This window comes from Peromyscus californicus, unplaced genomic scaffold (genome assembly GCF_007827085.1).
Source record: "Peromyscus californicus insignis strain IS unplaced genomic scaffold, ASM782708v3 Scaffold_3__1_contigs__length_106647218, whole genome shotgun sequence".
Lineage (NCBI taxonomy): Eukaryota > Metazoa > Chordata > Mammalia > Rodentia > Cricetidae > Peromyscus > Peromyscus californicus.
The window spans coordinates 106,147,541-106,168,740 of NW_026294551.1; the positions used below are offsets into that span (position 1 = coordinate 106,147,541).

General features: G+C 44.3%; 2 protein-coding genes across 9 annotated transcripts in view; one reads left to right on the forward strand and one right to left on the reverse strand.

The window, feature by feature from the left end:
- The window catches only part of Marf1 (meiosis regulator and mRNA stability factor 1), a 48,800-nt gene extending 43,132 nt beyond the window's left edge, over positions 1 to 5,668 (reverse strand). The window contains exon 1 of one of the 2 annotated variants that reach the window (XM_052759591.1): positions 5,563 to 5,668. The gene's annotated coding sequence lies outside the window, so the exon portion shown is untranslated. Of the gene's footprint in view, positions 1 to 79; positions 211 to 5,562 lie in introns of those variants that run through there. The other variant, XM_052759590.1, reaches the window with a different exon arrangement.
- A 6,888-nt stretch (positions 5,669 to 12,556) lies between these two features.
- Positions 12,557 to 21,200, forward strand: part of Nde1 (nudE neurodevelopment protein 1) — a 32,115-nt gene continuing 23,471 nt past the window's right edge. For 3 of the 7 annotated variants that reach the window (XM_052759604.1, XM_052759605.1, XM_052759599.1), the window contains exons 1-3: positions 16,752 to 16,858; positions 17,157 to 17,392; positions 17,747 to 17,900. In XM_052759604.1, the coding sequence (XP_052615564.1) occupies positions 17,268 to 17,392; positions 17,747 to 17,900 (279 nt within the window). In that variant the 5' untranslated portion in view covers positions 16,752 to 16,858; positions 17,157 to 17,267. Of the gene's footprint in view, positions 12,689 to 12,710; positions 13,023 to 13,043; positions 13,225 to 16,735; positions 16,859 to 16,918; positions 17,047 to 17,156; positions 17,393 to 17,746; positions 17,901 to 21,200 lie in introns of those variants that run through there. The other 4 variants (XM_052759601.1, XM_052759603.1, XM_052759602.1 and 1 more) reach the window with 4 other exon arrangements.

The following is a 21,200-nucleotide window of genomic DNA, read 5'->3' on the forward strand; positions in this document are numbered from 1 at the left end:
CTTAGTTAGGGTTTCTATTGCTGTGACAAAACACCATGACCAAAAATCAAGTTGGGAGGAAAGGGTTTATTTGGCTTACACTTCAGCATTACTGTTCATCACTGAAGGAAGTCAGGGCAGGAACTTAAACAGGGCAGGATCCCGGAGGCAGGAGCTGATGCAGAGGCCATGGAAGGGAGCTGCTGACTGGCTTGCTTCCCATGGCTTGCACAGTCCACCTTCTTATAGAATCCAGTACCAGCAGCCCAGGATGGCATCACCCACCATGGGCTGGGCCCTCTACCATTGAAAACTAAATGAAAAAAAAAAAAATGCCTTATAACTGGATCCCATGGTGTCATTTCCTCAGCTAAGGCTCCTTCCTCTAATGACTTTGACTTGTGTCAAGTTGACACACAAAACCAGGCAATACATGGGTCAATATCTGTTACTTCTTTACACAAGTACCCATTTTATGTTAAAAATGAGACCACAGCTGTGTTCATGGCACAATGGCTCTCACATTCAGACCTTAAAGAACAAGGGCAGCATGGATATCACAGCTCAGTACAGGCTACTAAAATTTGGTATACTTGGTTGGTTCTAACTATTTAAATTTGATTTAGGAAAAAAAAATCTATGATCTGAGGCTGGGAGATGGTTGAGAAAAGTATTTGCTACACAAGGATGAGGACCTGAATTCAGATCCCACTCTTACAAAAGACAAGCATGCAACTGTAACTCCAGCACTGGAGAGGTGGAACTAGGCAGATCCCTGAGTTCAATGGCTACCCTTCCCAGCAAAAATCAGTCAACTCCAGATTCAGTGAGACTAACTCAAAAAATAAGGTAGAGGGGCCAGTGAAAGGGTTCACTAAAGGTGATTGCCTCCAAGTTTGACAACCTTAGTGCCATTCCAACTTATTAGAGAGAACTGACTCCCACAAGTTATCTTCAAACCTCCACATTTAAGCTATGGTATGCATACACACACACACACACACACACACACACACACACACACACACACACGCACGCACAAATAAATGTAATTTTTAAAAAACTAAATAAAGGGGCTGGAGAGATGGCTCAGTGGTTAATAGCACCGACTGCTCTTCCAAAGGTCCTGAGTTCAATTCCCAGTACCCACATGGTGGCTGACAACCATCTACAATGGGATTTGATGCTCTCTTCTGGCATGCAGGTGTATATGAAAATAGGGCACTCATATACATAAAAATACATATTTTTTTAAATTAATAGAGAATGATGAGGGATATACCCAACATCAACTTCTACATATAGGTGTACATATGTGCACCTGCATACACACCCACATGAACATGTACATATACCACACAAATCATTTATAAACTGGCATTCTTCATATCCCAGGTTTTTTTTCTATGTGTGCAAATGAATGAGCAAAGGAATCTCTTACATGTGTGTACAGGCCAGAGGTCAGCCTTGGGTGTTTTTCCCAATCTATCACCTTTTTTCTTCCTCCTCTTTTTTAAGGACAGGGGTTCTCACTGAACCTGGAGCACACCAATTTGCCTAGACTGGCTGTCCAGTGGACACTTGAGATCCTCCAGTCTCTCTCTCCATCACTGGGATTACAAGCACAAGTTATCACCTCACCCAGCTTTTACACAGGTGCTGGAGATTGAACTCAGGCCCTCATGCTTGTGCAACAAGCACTTTACCTACTGAGCCACCTCCCCAGCCACTAGGACTTTACAAATGAGAATGGACTACAGATGAGTCCTACTTATTTTTAAGACACAGCCATGCTTGAAGGACAGAGCCAAACCATGGACTCTGCACATCTCTAGGTGAGAACTCTCCTCTTCACTTGGCTGAAATAAGACTCCAGGTTCTAAACAGGTATGATGGCCTACAGCTCTTCTTAATTTTCAGATATTCTTCCTATAAGTTCTGCTTAGGAGAGCAGAGAAGTTAACAGTAGGGAGCATCTAATATAAAAAAAGAAACACAGTATCAACCTTTCTGCTCCTGATATGAGCAAAGGGACAAGTTAAATGACCTCTGAGAACTTTGAATTCTATTCTACCAGAGAAGCCATCCAATCGATTTCTTCATTTATTTACAATGAAAGTGCAATGTAACAGACTGGATTACCAAACATCCAGCAATTAAGAAAGTCACAACTCACAGAGTGAGATCCAGGACAGGCACACCAAAACAACACAGAGAAACCCTGTCTCGAAAAAACCAAAATAAATTAATTAATTAATAAATAAATAAAGTCACAACTCACAGATGTATTTTACACCAGCATGAGTACACTCTTAGTAGTAGACCAAAGGCAAAGCCAACGCACACTCTTTGAGCAGGAAGGAAGCTAGTAATGGTGAGAACAACCATTAAGGTTTTTATTTGTAAGTCCTCTCCACAACAGCCCAAGAGTGGCCATTTTCAGTGATTATTTTATCAGAAATTTCATCTGTGCATGTAGAAAATAGGTTCTTTCAGCTGTTATCTCTGATAAGACACTTCTAAGAGATTTTACATCTCTATGACAGGGTGAGGGGAGAATGGTTGAAAATGTATGTCAAGTATGGGTGGACTGATCACATAAAGAAGTCTGCCAGCCAAAACCAGCCTGCCGCCTGTATGCATGTGTATGCTTGTGTATGTATACCTAATGCTTCTTGGACAGGATCTGATTCTGTAATCCTGAAGGCTAGCCTCAAACTTTTAACAATCTGCCTACCTCAGTCTCCCAAATACTGAGATTACAGGTGTGAGCCCCGGCACACCTGTATTTAAATGGCCTGTGAACTAAGAATATTATTTTGCATATTTCAAATTCCTGAGAAAGCATTCTTAAATATGAAATTCAAACTTTAGTATCCATAAAGTTTCACCAAGACACAGCTATACTCCATTTAAATATTATCTATGGCTGAGTTGAACTGTAATTGAGACTTGAGTCTTTGCCACATAATCTGGTTATAAAGCCCAATATATTTACTATTGAGCCAGTGTGCTGAAACTATAAAGCTTAAGTTTCTGTTTGAGGCTGGGGGTGGGTGGGTACGGAGCTTAGTGGCATATGAAAGGTTCTGAGTTTAATCCCAGACAGACAGAAAGAGGGGAAGGGAGGCAGAAAAGGGGGAAAAAAGGAGAGAAAGTAGGAAGAAAGAAAAAGATGTTTGTTTCTTTGTCTGTACACTGTCTCAATCTGCCACAGCACTATAAAAAATGAATTTAAAAATGCATGCACTGTCCATTTTCACCACTGTATCTTGTAGTCAGCCCAAGGCCTATTCCATGGTAATCACAAATTATTGGTCGAATGAAGGAATTAACAGAATTAACCTAGTACACAATTGAAAATAATCTGGAGACAAAGTTAACTGCTATCACTGTTTGAATTACAATGTTTTTAATTATTAAATCCAGGTTGTGCCAGGTGGTGGTGATGCACGCCTCTGCACTCAGGAGGCAGAAGCAGGTGAATCTCTGTGAGTTCAAGGCCAGCCTACAGAGCGAGTAGGACAGCCCAGGCTACACAGAGAAACTCTGTCTGGAAAAACCAAAAACCAACAAAAACCCAAGTGTATCACCCAACAAGCTCCTCTCTTATTCATAAGAACTTGTGATGTTCACAGTGTTTATAATTTCAGCATGCTCAGACCTTCCAAAGCCAAATCCTAAAAGTGTACTACCACTTTCAACACTTCACTGAGAAACAAGAAACTTAAGTTTCATAGCTAGCTTGAGGTCAAAAGGCTCACCTACCTCTTTCTACTACACCAAGGTGCCATCGACATTGTTCAGTCAAAGAACCAGGAATAGTGGCACATGTCTGCTATCCCAACAATCAGGAGGCAGAGACAGGAGGATATCTGCCAAGTTGAAGAGCAGCCTGGGCTACATATCAAGTGCCAGGCAGCCATAGTTATACAATGAGACTTTGTCTCAAAAAAAAAATTAAAATTAATACATGTATTGTTGATTTTTTTTTTACTCTTATTCTTTGCTTTTTGGGGGCCCACCACCCAACTCCCAAATAAACACACAGAATCTTATTCTTTCTTTCTTATGAATGCTCAGCCTTAGCTTGGCTTATTTCTAGCCAGCTTTTCTTAAATTATCCTGTCTACTTTTTGCCTCTGGGCTTTTACCTTCTATTTCTGTATATCTTTTCTTTACTTCTTACTCTGTGTAGCTGGGTGGCTGGCCCCTGGAGTCCTCCTCTCCTTCTCTTGTTCCTTGAGCCTCTCCTCCCAGATTTCTCTTCTTATTTATTCTCTCTGCCTGCTAGCCCCATCTATCCTTTCTCCTGCCTGGCTATTGACAGTTCAGCTTTTTATTAGATCAATCAGGTGTTTTACACAGGCAAAGTAACACAGCTTCACAGAGTTAAACAAAAGCAACATAAAAGAACGCAACACATCCTTGCATCATTAAACAAATGTTACATTATGCAGCAGCATAAATATAACACATCTTCAACCAATATTCCACAACATATAGGAACATATATAGATTACTCAGTACAAATACATATAAGGAAAAACATTAGTGACCTGCACCCTAAATTTTCCTCAAATACTCCTTGGAATTCCATTAGGCATCTGAGCTAGCCAGAGGAAGCTCTGGCTAGTGAAGAGTCTTCCCTTCTGCCACTCTTTGTCTTTGAGCAACTTAGACACTGGCTGCATTCTCAGCCAGTGACATTGCATTGCATGCATGTTGGTCTTCCTATCTGTGTAGTTGTGGGCAACTCATCTTTTTGAACCTAAGGCCCATCTCCTGTGAGTCTAACAATCATCGCAACCCCCTTACTTCCAGAGTTATTTGTGGTTTGATGACGAGAGATAACTGAGGATGAGCTTTTTCTCAAATGGCCTCCCCCTACCACAAACTCCCATACTGTGCTAATCCACTTTATTGGTTCTGTGTATTTATTTGTTTTCTTATTTATTTGGTGTTTTATTACTTTTCTCCCCCACTAGAATATAAATTCTACGTCAGTATTAACTGTATTTTCTTATTCACTACTGTATACCCTGAACCTACCACTCCTCCACTGTGCCTCACAAATGTCAATAAATGACCGCTGGTAGAGCTCACTAAATGTGAAGGAAGACCATTAAGCTGACCGTTTCCTTGTATGCAAAACAGAAAGATCCTGGAAAGTCCAAAAGATACTACTAGTACAACTAGAAAGCTCTTGGTTACACCAAAAAGGTGCTTGGCAAACTCGTGCTAGAATTAATGGGGGGAGTGGCTGAAACTGAAGTTGCATCCAAAGAGGCTGCTACGGGACCGCTCAGGAGGGCTGCAAAAACAAACAAGCCAAGGGACGCAACTCCACCACTGTCCCTTTTCTCAACTTCCTAACTTTGCACACCCTGCGAAGGTTGCTGCTGACACCTGGAGGGCCCGGGAAGGAGCAGGGAGGCAGGCGCCGGCAGGGAGCCAAACGCCCGGAAGACACCGCGCGGCCCCTTTGGCGGGTCCCGGACCCCACAGTATCAGTCTGGGAAAAAGGGCGCTGTTCCCGGGCCAGCTACGCTGCTGGCCGAACAAGCCCAGCAGAGGACTCACCTCAGCCGCCAGGTCCTTTTCCGCTCACATTCCGACCCCGCCGCCTTCCCCCCGCCCCCCAGGCCCTTTGTTTTGATTCCCGACTCCGCACCTCCCGCCGCCGCCGCCAAGCACACCCTCCACTTCCGCTTCCGCTTCCGCGCCGCACCTCCCCTGTCGTAAAACCCACTCTCTTATCTACTACTAGCCCCGCCCCTTTCTCCATTCCCCCCCCACACACACACACACACTCACCTCTTCCTCCATGTTACCACACCCTTCTCTGCACCTCCCCTATAACCACGCCCTTTCCCCCGCCCATCCCCAATGCGTCTCCGCCTAGCCCTGGTCCTTCCTCCTCTAGCCCCGCCCACCTCCCCTCCCGCTCTTCCCATCCTCTGTCTAGCTCCACCCCTTCCCTCGTCTCGCCCAGTCTTTTCTTCCGCCCCGCCCTCGCCTTCGCGTCTTCTCCGCGCGGAGCACGGTGGGAACTGGAGGGGGGGGCGGGGCCTCGCGGCCCTGCAGCCTCGTCAGGCTCAGTCCCCTCCCGATAAACCTCTAAATAGGGTCTTTACCCGGGGGCAGCCTCGGTTTTTTTAGCACGAACACCCAGTTTAGGAGTCCTCTCCCCTGGCTTGATGATGCCAGGTCAAATGGAGCCTCCAGGCGGAGAACTGAAGAACTTGTGTGATGAAGGCTAGAAAAAGCCTGCCAAAAGAGATTTGCTAGGGTCCAGCCCTTTACATCTTGGGAGGGAAGACGAAGGAGACCAGATTTCTGTGAAATAAAGCGTGTGGTGGCTTTTTAACGTTCTGACTCCTCACGTGATAGTCCTGTTTTATTTTTACAAATTAAATTGTGTATATTGCACAGCACATCTGCACAACCTAGTGGCGAGTGCAGAAAGAACAATAAAACCTACCAAAAGAGCTTTGGCAACTTCTGTCCTGCCCGCCGAGTTTCGGCCCAGCTGGCGCCGATTAAGTAAATGCGAAGACTGCTGAATATTGTCACCAACAATAAAGAATACATGATGACCTATCCATTTTTTTTTTTTTTATTTTTGGATGTAGCATCTCATCTGTATAGCCTTGGTTGGCCTGGAACTTGCCGTGTAGACCAAGCTGGCCTCGATCTCAGATTCTCTTGCCTTTGAGAAGGCACTGAGGTGCTAGGATTAAAGACGTTTGTCTCACCTGGCAAACTTTTCATTTGAAAAAACCTGGTGCTTTGTTTCAAATGAATACTTTTCAGGTGACAGGTTGGGAACGAAAAAGAAGATGTTAAAGTTATAAAAACTTAGCGAAACCAAACTGTGAGCGGCCATGTGAGTTCTGGGAATTGAAACAGGGTCCCTCTGGAAGAGCACTCGGTGTTCTTAACTGCTGAGCCATCTCTCCAGCCCAAATACTTCATGTTTTAAATGGATAAACGATGCTCTGTATTTTCTCCCCCCTCCCCAATTGAGCCTTGCAGTCTTCATTTTTTTTTTTTTTTTTTGGCTTTTCGAGACAGGGTTTCTCTGTGTAGCTTTGCGCCTTTCCTGGAACTCACTTGGTAGCCCAGGCTGGCCTCGAACTCACAGAGATCCGCCTGGCTCTGCCTCCCAAGTGCTGGGATTAAAGGCGTGCGCCACCACCGCCCGGCGCAGTCTTCACTTTTATTTGACCTAAATATAAGTTAGGGCTTTCTGCTATTGTTTGTTTTTTAGAGACAGGGTTTCTCTGTGTAGCACTGGCTGTCCTGGAACTCACCCGGTAGATGAGGCTGGCCTCGAACTCAGGGATCTGCCTACCTCTGCCTTCTGAGTGCTGAGATTATACAAGTTTTCAGGACTCAGCGGGGTAAATTTCTGAAATCGTCAGCTGTTTACTATTTCTTGTTGCAAGTTATGTTTTTTAAAAAAGCACATCTAAATGTAGGCACAGTTTAAAATGTGTTAGCTGAGTAGTGCTTTTAAATAGTTTCTGCTTAAAAGTCTGCCAGGAAGCCAGGTACAGTGGCACATGCCTTTAATCCAGCATTCGGGAGGCAGAAGCAGGCAGATATCTGAGTTTGATGCCAGCCTGGTCTACAGAGTGAGTTCCAGGACTGCCAAGGCTGTCTGTCACACAGAGAAATCTTGTCTTGAAAAACCACGGGTGTGCGTACACACGAACACACACACACAACACACACACAAACTGAAGGGTTCAGGAATAGGAAGATAGGAATATAATAAGATAGAAATACTGAAATAAGATAGGAAGATGGAAGCTGACAGCTTTAACTAGGGCTGTCTTTATTTTACGATGGGCAACTCTGTTAGCAACCCAAATGTTAGCTTTTTACGATGGCTCTCTGTAGCTTGGGGTTAGATGACAGCTGCAGTAGACCAAAGTTGTCCTTTAGTGAGTTCTACCTGACAACCTGCTTTGCATTGTTTCGTAATCTCCCTGCTATGAGAAACCAGCTATGTCAAGAAAGCTATAAGTCTTGGTATATACTGTTAATTATGTCAAAAGGGACTACAGGGTTATACAAACATCAGTTAGCTGGAACCCTCTAAAACCTTGTCAGCAGGAAATTGTAAATACTAAGATGCAATATATCTCTAAAAGTTTAACTTCGAAACTATAAAAATTCCTTTGTCCATGCCTAATGCTTGCCTCCTACTACAAAAAGGGGCTCATGACCCATCCTCAGCACCACAGCTCAGAAACCGAGATTCTGGCTGTGGTCCCAGTTAAGTGGTATTCTCTCTTTTCCCCACAGTAATTTTTAAAAATAAAGTTTGCTTCTGGTTTTAGACTTTGGTGGTCTGTGCCTCATTTTTTTGTGCACCCTTGGACCTAACAACACAAAAGTCTGCCAGGAAACAAATGAACTTTGATAACTAATTAGGAAGCAGAATTACCAAGAACATTTTTCTTCCCAGTCTCCAGATATGCACTTCTACTTAAGGAGGATGAGTTCAAACACGTTGTTGAAGAATCCTTTGTGCTTCTATTAAATTCTCCAGAAGGCACGCCCAAGGTGTTTGTTATTGCTAAGGACACTGTTGTGTCTGTGTATAGGTAGAATTTCCCAAGGGAGAATTGATATCGATGAGAAAGATACTAGTTGCTGTTTTGTTTTCAAAGTCTCAAACAAGTATGGCACTCTTCGTAGGTGTTTCTTTTACCTCCATTTTATTCTAGCTATTTTTAAATACTGACAATATTAACTAAAAATATAAAATGGGAAAAAAGTAATTGTGATGTTCAATTGCTATTTGAACAAATTTTAGCCACCAAACATAAAAGAGAAGACATTTTCCTTTGACTTTGCTTGGCATTTTTTTCTAGTCAAGAGGTAGACTAGGGTCAACAGATATTATAATAAATTAAGCCAGCAGTTAGATTAAATGAAAAGCTTGAAAAAAAATGAGAATCATGAGTGCTTTTCAAAACACTCAATTTTGGGCTGGAGAGATGGCTCAGCTATTAAAGTCTACGCTCACAACCAAAAAAAGACTCCATTTTACTTTCTCTACAAACTAGGCCAAGGGCTGGAGAGATGGTCAGTGGTTCTTCCAGAGGCTGGAGTGGTAGTGGTGGGGGGGGTGTTCTATTCTGAGTGTCCAAATGGCTTAGAGTAGTCTGTTGAGTCCAGTCCAGGGGGATCTGACACCTTTTTTGGCCTCCCTGGGCACTGCACACACAGTACATGAAGGAGACCACCCCCTTTCACACAGCAGAGGTTCTTTCCAGGACCCCGGATTAGGCACAAACCACACACAAGCACCTGTTTTCACAGAGAGATCCTTTACTAAAGGGGAAGGAAAGTTTAAGTGGCTGCTTTCTGACTCAGGCAGAAAAACAGCAGCAGGTGTGATTTTTAAGAGGAGAAAAAGGGGGGACAGTCTGTGTTAGAATGGGCTAGGATTGGGCATGTTAATTAGGTGAATCAAAGGGGGATTTTGATTTCTAGACTTTAATGCTTTGATAGCTGGACCTTGATAGTCAGCCTCAGGAGGAGGAAGTGGCCAAATAAAGGAATAGACCTTGATGTCTAACTTTAGGAATGTAATCTACCGTTTCTTTAAGGAGGCAAAGGGAACTGGGTAGAAGAGCAAGGCCTGCCAGAGCCACATGTTCAAGTGGACTAGTGTCCCTTCAGTACACAGACATACATGCAGCCAAAACACCCATACACAATACATAAATAAATTTAAAAAAAAAATGTCAGCCAAGGAGAGGATAGATGGGTGAATGGAAGCACAATTTAATCTTTCCAGAAGAATGTTTCCAGGGCTGGCAAGATGGTTCAGTGGTAAACCAGTGGCTGTACAAGCCTGACAACCTGAGTTCAGATTCTCAAAACCCATGTGAAAAGCCAGAAATAGCACAGTTGTCTAATCTCAGTATGCCTACAGGTGATGGAAGGCTGAAGGCATTGGACTGGGTAACCTGGTGTTATCAGAAGTGTTGAGACCTTATCTCACACAAAATGAAAGGCAAGGACCAACATCTGAGATTGTCCTCTGAACCCCCTATCCCCCTCCTCCAGCTTTCAAATTTCTCTTATTCACTCAGGAGGGCTAGGAGGATCATGTGTTTGAGAGAAGCCTAAGCTACATAGGAAGAGCCTATCTGCAACAACAAAGCCAGAAGGAAAGAAAGAAGAAATTTATTATGAAAAGATATAATTTCCTAAATACCCTGTTAATTTTATTTATTCCGTGTGTGTGTGTGTGTGTGTGTGTGTGTGTGTGTGTAAGAGAGAGAGAGAGAGAGAGAGAGAGAGAGAGAGAGAGAGAGAGAGAGACTCTGTATAGCCCTGGCTGTCCTGGAGCTCACTTTGTAGACCAGGCTGGCCTTGAACTCACAGAGATCTGCCTGCCTCTGCCTCCTGAGTGCTGGGATTACAGGTGTGTGCCACCAACTTCTGCTGGCCCAAACTTCTGTTCTTAATATTATTATTCTGTTCTTATTATTATTTCAGGGCTTTAAGGAGAAATTTGAAAATTGTCAACCATGTAGTTAAAACGGGTTGATTGATATCATTTGGGAAGGATTCATACAGACACATTTCTACTTTACACTTTTGCTTATAAACTGGGTACTGATTCCTGCCCAGCATCCTCACAGAGTGGTATAATCAAGTAAAATTCTGAAGGCAGCAGGAAAAGGTTTTCATGGTTGGTATTTGAAAATTTCCTGAAAAATACTGAGGGAGGGGCAGGGGGCACTGGAGAAACGGCTCAGCAGTTAAGAGCACTGTCTACTCTTCCAGAAGACCCAGGTTCAGTTACCAGCATGTACATGGAGGCTCATAACCATCTGCAACTCGTTTCTGCAGAATCCAATGTCCTCTGGCTTCTGCAGTTGTCAGGCATGCATGTGGTGTATATACACATAGACAACACACCCATACAAAGTAAAGATAAATAAACATGAACACACTTTGATACTTTCCTCAGTTTGGTATAGGCAGTGGGGTTCCTGTGGGGTTCTTTGAGTGCTTTTAAGGAACTATCGAGTAATCACCGTAGAATTAGAGATAGGCCACCCTAACGGGAGGCAGGAGGTGGGAGGCATTACTTGTGTAGCCCACAAGCAGAACATTGTAAGAGTAAAAAAACAAAACAACAACAACAAAAAAAATCGTGGATCTGAAGTTCCTTTTGTTGGCTACAAATCGAAATACCTTGGGCAACTTAATTTTTTTATTTTTTATTTTTTTCCTCAGCTTTATTTTCTCATCTTTTAAATAACTACAGGAGGCTGGGGACATAGCTCGGTGGTACAGTGCTTGTCTAACATGCCCAAGACCCTGGGTTCAAGCCCAGAATTGCCCCAAACTGTAAGATAATGATGCCTTTCTGTGGCTCATCAGTCTCTCAAAGAATAAAATTTGGCAGCTGAAATTGTGTATCTCTTTACTGTGTTAGGCCTTTGAGATTAGACTTTTTGGTTTATTCACCAGTTGTAAGATTACCTTGTGCCTAACAGTACTCAATAGATACATTAGTGAACAATTGGAGTTGCTTAATGTCAAGAATTAGCAGGGCCTAAGATCCCAGCAAAAAAAAAAAAAAAAAAAAAAAAAAAAAAAAAGGCTGAGGCAAGATGCTCAGGAATTGGAGGCCAGCCCAGGCTACAAAGGAAAAAACAAAAACAAAAACAGAGGGCTGAGATGTGATTCAGTTGGAGGAGCACTTACCTAATATACTTGGAACCTTGCTTCCATCCCCAGCACCTCATAAAATCCTCCAGGTGGCACACACCCACACCCATAATTCCGACTTGGGATGTGGGGCAAGACTACAAAACTTCAAGGTCAGCCATACAGCAAGTTAAAGGCCAGTCTGGAGTTAGCATTGTGCCTGAGACACATGGTCATTTAACTAATGCACATATTGTAGTTACTATTTACAAAGCACTGCACAAAGTGTTTTACAACTTTTTTAGCCATGAGCAAAACCCCATTTTATCCACGAGCAATTAAATACCTTGTTCCAGTATCACTCAGCTAATAAGGGGGTAAGAGGTAGAATTCAGACAATTCTTCTACACTAAATTATGCTGTCTCAGAAGAAGCTATTGTTAAAGATTCTATTTGGGGTATAAAGTTATGGGACGAAAAAGTGCCCTGTAGCCTGGGCAAAAGTTTGTTGTTTTCTATGCCAGTTTTGTCTCTGTGCATTCTAGAGTAGTATAGCATTTCTGGACTTGGGTAGGGTGCTTTCAAGTGTAATCCGATACCAGCTAATCCTAAAACCCGGGGTTCTCCGACCAACTGCACCTTTGTCTCTTCGTGGGCAAGAGCAAGAGCGGATATTTGTAACCAGTGTGAAGGAGAGGCATGCGGGTATTCCTGGGTGCGTGGTACCACATGCACGGAGCCGCCTGAAGGCCCTCTTCACACCGGCCTTCCGGGCCAGCAGCCCGCACCTCCCGCGCCCCCTCCCGCCCGGCACCATCATAGCTTGATGGCGACGCGCCCGGGCCTAGAAGGAAAAGTTTCCAAACCTCGCTTCTCGGCGCTGATTGGCCGAGCCCGACGCGTCCTGGGCGCGGCAGCCAATGAGAGGCGCGGGCCGCGAGGCGCGGACCCGGCTGGGATTGCGGTCAAGCCCTGTCGGCCCGCGCCGTGCCGGAATCATCGTCGCCGCCTGGGCGGGGTAAGTGGAGCCAGGTTGCGGGCCGAGGGCCCCCAAGCCCGCAGCACCCGGCGGACGAGTCCCCCCAGGCCTGACCCCAGCTTTCAGCCTTCCACCTGTGAGCTCCACCTCTCCCCCTGGCCAACTCTGTTCCTCTTCTGCTGGCCGCTTCCCTTCCTCAAGCCCGGCGCTTTTCCTGCCCCTTCATCCCACAGTCGTCGGGTCCCCAACTGCTGCCGCATGGGTACCGGCCTGTGTCCAACCTCCCCCACGGCGCCTCCTGGGTCTCGGCTGCCGGACGTTTCAAATTTCTCTAGACATCACTTTGGATCAGATACACTTTATCCGATAAAGGGTGAGAGTGCTTCCCCCACACCTTGAATGTTGGCTCAGCTCACCTACCCCTTTGAGGTCGTGGGTAACCCAGAATCACCTTGGCTTTGGAGCGACTTTGTCTTCCCCAAGTCATCTTGGTTTTGTGCCAGGCTGTGCATCCTCCTGCTTTTTAACCTTCCTCGACTTACCTGATAAGAAGAAGCCTTTTGCCGCGGGTGGAGGTTTGTAATTTTCTCTGCCACCTGTGTCTGTGTATTGTGTGTTAGGATAACCTCTTAGGATTGGGACGGGTGCTTTTGAAGTACAATCTGACACAACCTACTCTCCAAACCTGAGGTTATCTAACCATTCACCGCTCCTCCCCAACACACTGGTATTCAACTAGTTTTGAGATTTAAGTAATTCCTTTTACAACGTTATGTATGGAGTTAAATACCTGTGGCCAACCAACCCTCTTGAAGTCGCAGGGGTAACTTTTATATTTTACCTCGACTTGGTTAATAGTTTTCTAACTTGATTTATCCTGTGTGGATATTATTTTTCCTTCCAAAGTGTGTTCTACCTTAGAACTTGTGAACTTGATGAGATTAAACCCCCTTTTCTTCAGAGGGAATTTTCTAGTGTGAGCCTCTACAGCCTGCACTGGGGTTGCACCAGTGTTGTGATGGAAATGCTTGATATATATATAGCCCAACTCTCAGTGGGTGTTAAAGAAATGATTGAAAAGACCTGGAGGGGGGCCCAGACCACAGTGGGAAGATTGCCTGGCACCTTGACTAGTAAAATGAAATGACCTCTGAACAATAGTTACTCTGTTCTTATTCTTATTCAAATATAAAGTCCGTCCCCCACCCCCACCCCCTAGTAATGAAGAATGAACCCAGGCCTTGTGCATTCTAGGCAGGGCTCTATTCCTGAACTACATCCTTAGCCCACCAAGTGTAAACCTTTAAAATTTCAAATGCAACCATATTTTCAACTCAAAAACACAGTTCTCACCTTAACAGAATAATAGTTCATTCTTGAACCCAATGTGAATGACAGTGTCCCAAGAGCACAGATTCCAGTTTCCTCAAACACCATGTTTCAATGTTGGTTGCGTGAGATCTTACTGGCTACAGAACAAAAAGTAGTAAGTTAAGGTGTTTACCAAATACAGTGTTAGGGGTTACAGATACAGGTTACAGCAGGGAAAACCCTAGTAGAGTTTAAATTAGTGGAAGCTAGAAGTGTGCTCCAAACATATTTTAGGTTTGATACTTACAAGGATGTTAGGTCAGATACTGGAATGGGCAATGAATAGCTTTCAAAGGTACTAAAAATGGCACAAGATAATTTAGCTCTGATCTGCAACATTTTAACTCTACATTATCTTCAAGTTCAGTTATTTGGTGTGTAGAATCTCTAACATAGGTGCAGCTAGCCTTCCTTCCTTCCTTCTTTTCCTTCCTGAAACTTGAGTTCACAATATGTTTGCTGTAAATTGTATTTTTTTAGTTTCTTTTACCAAAAAGTCCATTGTAAAGAAGTGTGTCAGGTAGAAGTACTTAAGCTCAGTGCCTGTTGTAGCCCCACTCTGGCACTTAACTCCAGTCCCTTTCTATCCCTGCTGCAGAGAGGGAGAAAGCAGTTACTGTAATGCTTTTCTACTGTAGTGCATACAGTTCTTATTTAACAGCATTATAGTTTCCAGTTGTCCTCTGCTGGTAGTTCTCCATGTTAGAGAATGGTAAGGACATGTCTTTGCATGTCTCTGTACTTAAGCTTGAGGACAGAAGCTAGGCTTACTGCCTCTTGATGTGTTTCACAACAGTGACATCATTTCTGTAAATGCACACCATATTCCCATCATCATACAGGTTATGTGTGAATATTTGCCTACTTCTTTCTTTTTTCTGCCTCTCCCTTTCAGCTTTTGTGTTTGTTTTGAGACAGGGTTTTCCTGTGTAGCCTTGGCTGTTCTAGAACTTGCTCTGTAGACCAGGCTGGTCTTGAGCTCACGAGATCTATCTGCCTTTGCCTCCCGAGTGCTGGGATTAAAGATATGATCATTCTCCACTTGCTTTTTTGACAATTTTGTACAAGTGTATAATACATTGTGGTCATACTCAACCCTACACGCTCTCTTTGATCCCCACCCCTCAAATTCCCATTCCACTTTCATGTTTTTTTATTTTTATTTATTTTTATTTTTTTTATTTTGCTTTGTGATACACTGGTTTAACTAGGGCCAACTGAGTCTCCACCTTCTTTTTTGAGAAATGGTCTCCGTGAATCTGGAGCTCTCTATTTGGCTAGACTGGCTGGCCAGCATGCTCTGAGGATCCTCTTGTTTCTACCACACAAACCTCCAGCACTGGGAGTATAGCCTAGCTTTTTACATGAGTGTTGGGGGTTGAAACACAGGTCCTCATGCTGTGTGGCAGACCCTACCCACTGAGCCATCTCCCCAGCCCACTCCCTGCCCCCCACCTCTTTGCCAGGTTGGTTTCAGATCCCTGACTTGGGCTGCAGCTCTCCTTTCTTGGTCTCCCAAATGGCACCACTGCACCAGGAGCCTGGTATTTTCCAAGGATCCCTGAACTCTTCTTCTCCCTTCACCTTTATTCTGACTTTTTTTTTCCTGGATCGCTGCAGAAGATCACCATTTTACACCTTGGCCCTCCTCAGCCAGCCACACCACCAGGATGAACTTTTGAGTTGAAGAATCCATCTGTCACTCTACTCAGAGTGCTCCAGTGGCTCCTTGTGGCAGCCAAGCATTCCTCCCTTTCTCTTCTTTTTGTCCTTTTTCCCTTTCATCTTTCTCTGTGGCCCAGGTTAGTTTAGGATCTCTCCTTTCTCCTGCCTCAGCTTCTCAAGTGTTGGGATTACAGGTGTCTACCACTACACACAAATGTGTTTGAAAAGTTGGCTGTGACTTAGCCCCTGGGTTTTAATCTGTGCTGCTCTTTCTCATCCTCTACTGTCAGCCTTCTGGACTTCCTCAACTCCCCCACAGCCTGGCTACTCCTCTACTGTCTACATGTTTAGTGTCCTCCTTTTCCTCCTCAATCTGCTTTCCTATTCTGGTTTTTTTTTGAGATGGGGTCCCAGACTGACCTTGAACTTGCGACCTTCTTGCCTCAGCTTCCTGAGTGTTGGGATTCCAGGAGTACAATGCCCAGCACTTTGCCGTTTCACACGCTACTCATGGGTCACCTTCCTAGGAAGCCAACCTTGACTTCCAGGTTGAATTTTGGACTCCCTGTGTTCTCAGATACTGCAGGAATGCATATCACAGTGCACTGGTGGCTTCTCAGGGACACATCCATGTCTAAACTCACCAAAGTATGCACTCCACAGCTAGGCCATTTGTTGTGGGTCAGCATCCTGTACAGAGTTCTGTCTGTCCCTGTGCTCACCCAGGGCTTTGCAGTAATTTACATGTAACTTGCATCTCCTTCCCAAGTCCCCTTGAGAGGAGCAGGAATCTAGAAGATACCGTATTTGGATCTGAGGGTCCTATGCTAGGTACTGAATGTGGGGCATATATATAAGCCCTAGGCTGTAACAGGGGGTAGGCTACTTTTTATTTAGTTTTAGTTTAGTTTTTGAGAAAGCATTTTTTTTCCATTTGATCTAGCATGAAGTTCAGGGCTTTTACATTTATTTATTATTTATTTATTTATTTTTATTAAAGACCATTTGTTTATCCAGAAGTCACTAATGATTTTTAAACTTTTCTCATAGCATCATGTCACAGGAAGAGTGAGCTCCTGCCCATTTTACCATGGAGGACTCGGGAAAGACTTTTGGATCAGAGGAGGAAGAAACAAACTATTGGAGAGACCTGGCCATGACCTACAAGCAGAGGTCAGTCCTGCAGTGTCCTTCACTGCTTCCTACTGGGAGGATGGTGGCTGCCACTTCTGCAGGCCTCTCATGTGATGCTCTGAAGCCAACAGTACTGACCCAGGAAGAAACTAGGATCACCTTGCTCTACAGAGGCCCCTAAGCCTTAGGGAAGGCAGACAGTCTGCCTAAGGCAACAGCTGTGAGAGGTAGAGTTGGGATGTTAACTACAAACACCTGAGGCACCTAACCATCCTAACATCTCATTGTATATTCTGGATGGGTCTTTATCTATTCCTGGATGTCCGGTCTTTTGTAGGGGAGAAGATTTACCTGGTCTATCAAAATAGACTGTTGCTGGAAAGATGGTTCGAGGTTAAGAGCACTTGTTGCTTTTGCAGAGGATCCAGGGTTAAGTTCCAGCACCCACATGGTTGGTGCCTTACAACCATCCTTAACTCCAGTTCCTGGGGATCTGATACCTTCTTCTGACCTCCTTGGGCACCAGGCATGCAGGCAAAACACTCATACACATAAAATAAAATTGAAAAAAAGGTAGGCTTACTTTAAAATTTGAAACTGGTGTTTCAGTGCACATATCTATTGTGTGTGTGTGTGTGTGTGTGTGTGTGTGTGTGTGTGTGTGCATGCGCGCGCGCGTGTGTGTGTGTTTTGGGTTCAGCACTATGTAGTTCAGGCTAGCCTTGAATTCTTGAGCCTCTGGCCTCAGCTTCCTGAATGCTAAGATTACAGTTGAGTGCTTCAATGCTAGCTCTAACAAACTGTCTTCTTGTCCATAACAGTGGGAATAACGGTGGCTGAATAAAGTCATGATCCACACACATCACTGCGGCACAAATATCCAGCATCATTAATTCTGTGATAAATATATTTGCAAACCTGCTACAGGGCAGAGAGTACACAGGAGGAACTCCGAGAATTCCAGGAAGGAAGCCGGGAATACGAAGCTGAATTGGAGACTCAGCTGCAGCAGATTGAAACCAGGAACCGGGACCTCCTGTCAGAGAATAACCGCCTTCGAATGGAGTTAGAGGCTGTGAAGGTGAGGGGCACGGGAACATGTCTACAGGTAGGGATGGCTTTGTGGCAGGCAGATGTCGTATGGCTGAAGCAGCAGTCATGTAGGGTGAAGTGACCGCACCCAGGCCACTTCAGGTGTCTGTGTCACCGCTCTTTCTGCCCTAGTGGTGGAAATCTGTGGAAAGCAAGTCACACACATGCCCTACAGCCCTTCTTGGTGGTGGTCTGTACTGATTTCACAAGAGACATGGTAAGGAGAGCTCGTCAGAGGCCACAGTGTCATTAGAATTGCAGATTCTTGAGACTGAGTCAGTAGCCCAGGCTCACTGTGACCAGCCCTGAACTTACTATGTAGCTGAGGGTGGACTTGAACTCCTGATCCCCTTGCATTCACCTCCTAAGTGTTAGGATTAAAGGTAAGCACCATCATGCCTGGCTTTAGAATGCCTGGTTCTTGTATATTACAGGGTAAAATGTGGTATCTCTTAGTGACATGTGGCTATTGAAATGAAAGCTAATGAGGAAAAAAATAATTCAACACTAGCCACAGTTCAAGTGCTCTATAGCTACAGTGACTCATGGGTTTCACTTCTGGACACAGATCACAGAATATCTTCTAGAACATTCTGTTGGGCCATGCCAGTCATAAGCAGGTTTATTAACTGGTTCTACTTGGACCCCTTGTCTGTGGCTTTATTTTTTTATGGATTTAGTTACCAGTGATCAAACAAAATCCAAAAATATTAAATGGGAAATCCCAGACAAATTTATACATTTTCAATAACTTATTATGATGTAATGTTAATAATCATTCTGTTTTATAATTGTTAACTTTTTTTTTTTTGAGATAGGGTTTCTCTGTGTAGCCCTGGCTGTCCTGGAAATTGCTCTGTAGACCAGACTGGCCTTGAACTCAGAGATCCACCTGCCTCTGCCTCCCAAGTGCTGAGATTAAAGGGGTGCATCACCACTACCTGGCTATTGTTAATTTCTTACTTTGTAAGCTAAGCTTTATCATAGGCAAACATGGGAATAACAAAGCATGTATAGGGTTTGGTCGTGTCTGAGGTTTTGGGGGATGTAGCAGAATGTCTTGGAATGTGTCCTCTCACATAAAGAGCAGGCACTGTGTTGCTTGAGAATGGACATTGTTGTGAGGGGCTGAGCTTACTTCTGGCTTTCATCTGCCAGAAACAAATAGCACTCCCAACTTCTGAGGTTGGGACAGCCAAAAATACTCTGGGCTGTCGAGATGTTTCAGCTGGTAGAGGTGCCTGCCATCAAGTCTGATGCCCTGAGTTTAATTCCTAAGAGTCACATGGTAGAGGAAGAGAACTGATGACTGCAAGTTGTTTTCTGGCCTCTGTATCCCTGGGAGTGGGTTCTCTCCTTCCATCATGTGGGTCCCAGGGATCTAGCTTAGGTCATCAGGCTTAGCAGCAGTTGCTTATTTCATCAGCTCAGTTTCAAGGTTTAAAAATATGTATTTAAAGGCCGGGCAGTAGTAGCACACACCTTTAATCCCAGCACTCGGGAGACAGAGCCAGGCAGAACTCTGTGAGTTTGAGGCCAGCCTGGTCTACAGAGTGAGATCCAGGATAGGCACCAAAACTACACAGAGAAACCCTGTCTGGAAAACAAACAAACAACCAAACAAAAAAATGTATTTAAGGGGCCTGGAGAGATGGCTCAGAGGTTAAGAGCACTGGCTGCTCTTTCAGAGGTCCTGAGTTCAATTTCCAACAACCACATGGTTCTCACAACCATCTATAATGAGATCTTGTGCCCTCTTCTGTTGTACAGGAATGCATGCAGACAGGACACTGTATACATAATAAATAAATAATATATATATTTAATATCAAAAGCTAAAATTTATGAAGCTTCCTAGAAAAAAATCAGAATTTCTAACTTCCTTTGAGAGATGAAGACCTGGCTTCACAAGGCCTGCATTGTCCACACCAATGAATAGGTGAGCCCAGCCTGTCCTGGTCACTGTATCATGATACCAAAGACTGTCTCTTGCTCCTTGTCCTATGTAGGGTCCAAATTTCTTGTTGACCCTGGAAGTATTTTCATTTGACCCTTGAAACAGGCAATGAAGAATCCTTCTGTTTCTCACATTGAAGAGGCCTAAGGACTGGAAGCTATGAGGAGGAAGGTTTATGGCATGAACAATGGCTGGGGGAATCCTAAGGGGCCTTTCATAGTGCTGCATACATACCCTTCAGTTACTGTATGTGCTTCAAGGCTGACCCTTGAGCTTGCAGAAAACCTCTTCATTACAACCTCTGGCCAGAGGCATGAAGCTCAGCACAGAGGCTGAGGGAAGAAACACTGTGCAGAGAGCCTGCCACCTGTAATTGCCTATCAATCACCTATGGCAGATGGGTCAGCTGTTTGTCAACCTTGACTTCAGCAGCCTGTGAGGCATCAAACAGCATTTACTGAGGTCTCCATCAGCTGACAGCTTTTTACAGTCAGTCCCAGATGAAAGCTCAGTGAGATAGCAATTTTCATGTCCCACATTCAAATATCTGAATCTATGCAGGCAGAGGTTCTGGGTCTCCACATCTTCCTGGGATCGAGGTTAATGATCTAGGATCCAGTTTCTTTTTGCTTAAGTGCAGATACTTGCTCTCTGATGCTTGCCAGGAAACCCCAGCAGCCTTAGGATATTGAAGGCCCCTTCCTGTTGTCATCCTGCAAATCAATTAACAGCGACTTTGGTTATTCTTTTGTGGGGGTTCTTACCCCCCTTCTCAGGCATGGGCAGTATGACATCACCTCCTGGCACATCTGACTGATTCTCATAATAGCTTTGTTTCTTGAATCTAGTCAGGAAGAGGAGCTAGCCTTTTATTTATTTAAACTTTCTTGACGGCCTGCATGGAATGTTTAGTATTCTTGCTTTAACAGTACATGCTCTGATGGCCCTGATCTTGGCTGTTATTTATTGCAGCTCAACGTTGGGCCAGGCAAGTAACTGAATCTTAGTTTATGTATCTCTCTCGGGGGGATCAGATGAGTTCACACATTATAGCCCAAAGGCTGGCACACAGTAGCCCATGAGGTGTCATCTGGACTGTTCCTTGCTCTGGGAAAGCACTGGCCAGTCAACTTGAGCTTCTTTTCCTTACACTGCTGGGGAGTGTCTTGAATCAGAAAGTTAGGATGGTTGTCACACTAAGTATCTGATGTCTCCTTTTGTGAGATAAAAGCAGCTAATGTCATTCTTGCTATTTTGCTAAAGTACAGTGCTCATGAGTGAAGCAGGGTCATATTAAGTTGTAGTTGAGGCCTGGCCGAGTGCATGTGGCTT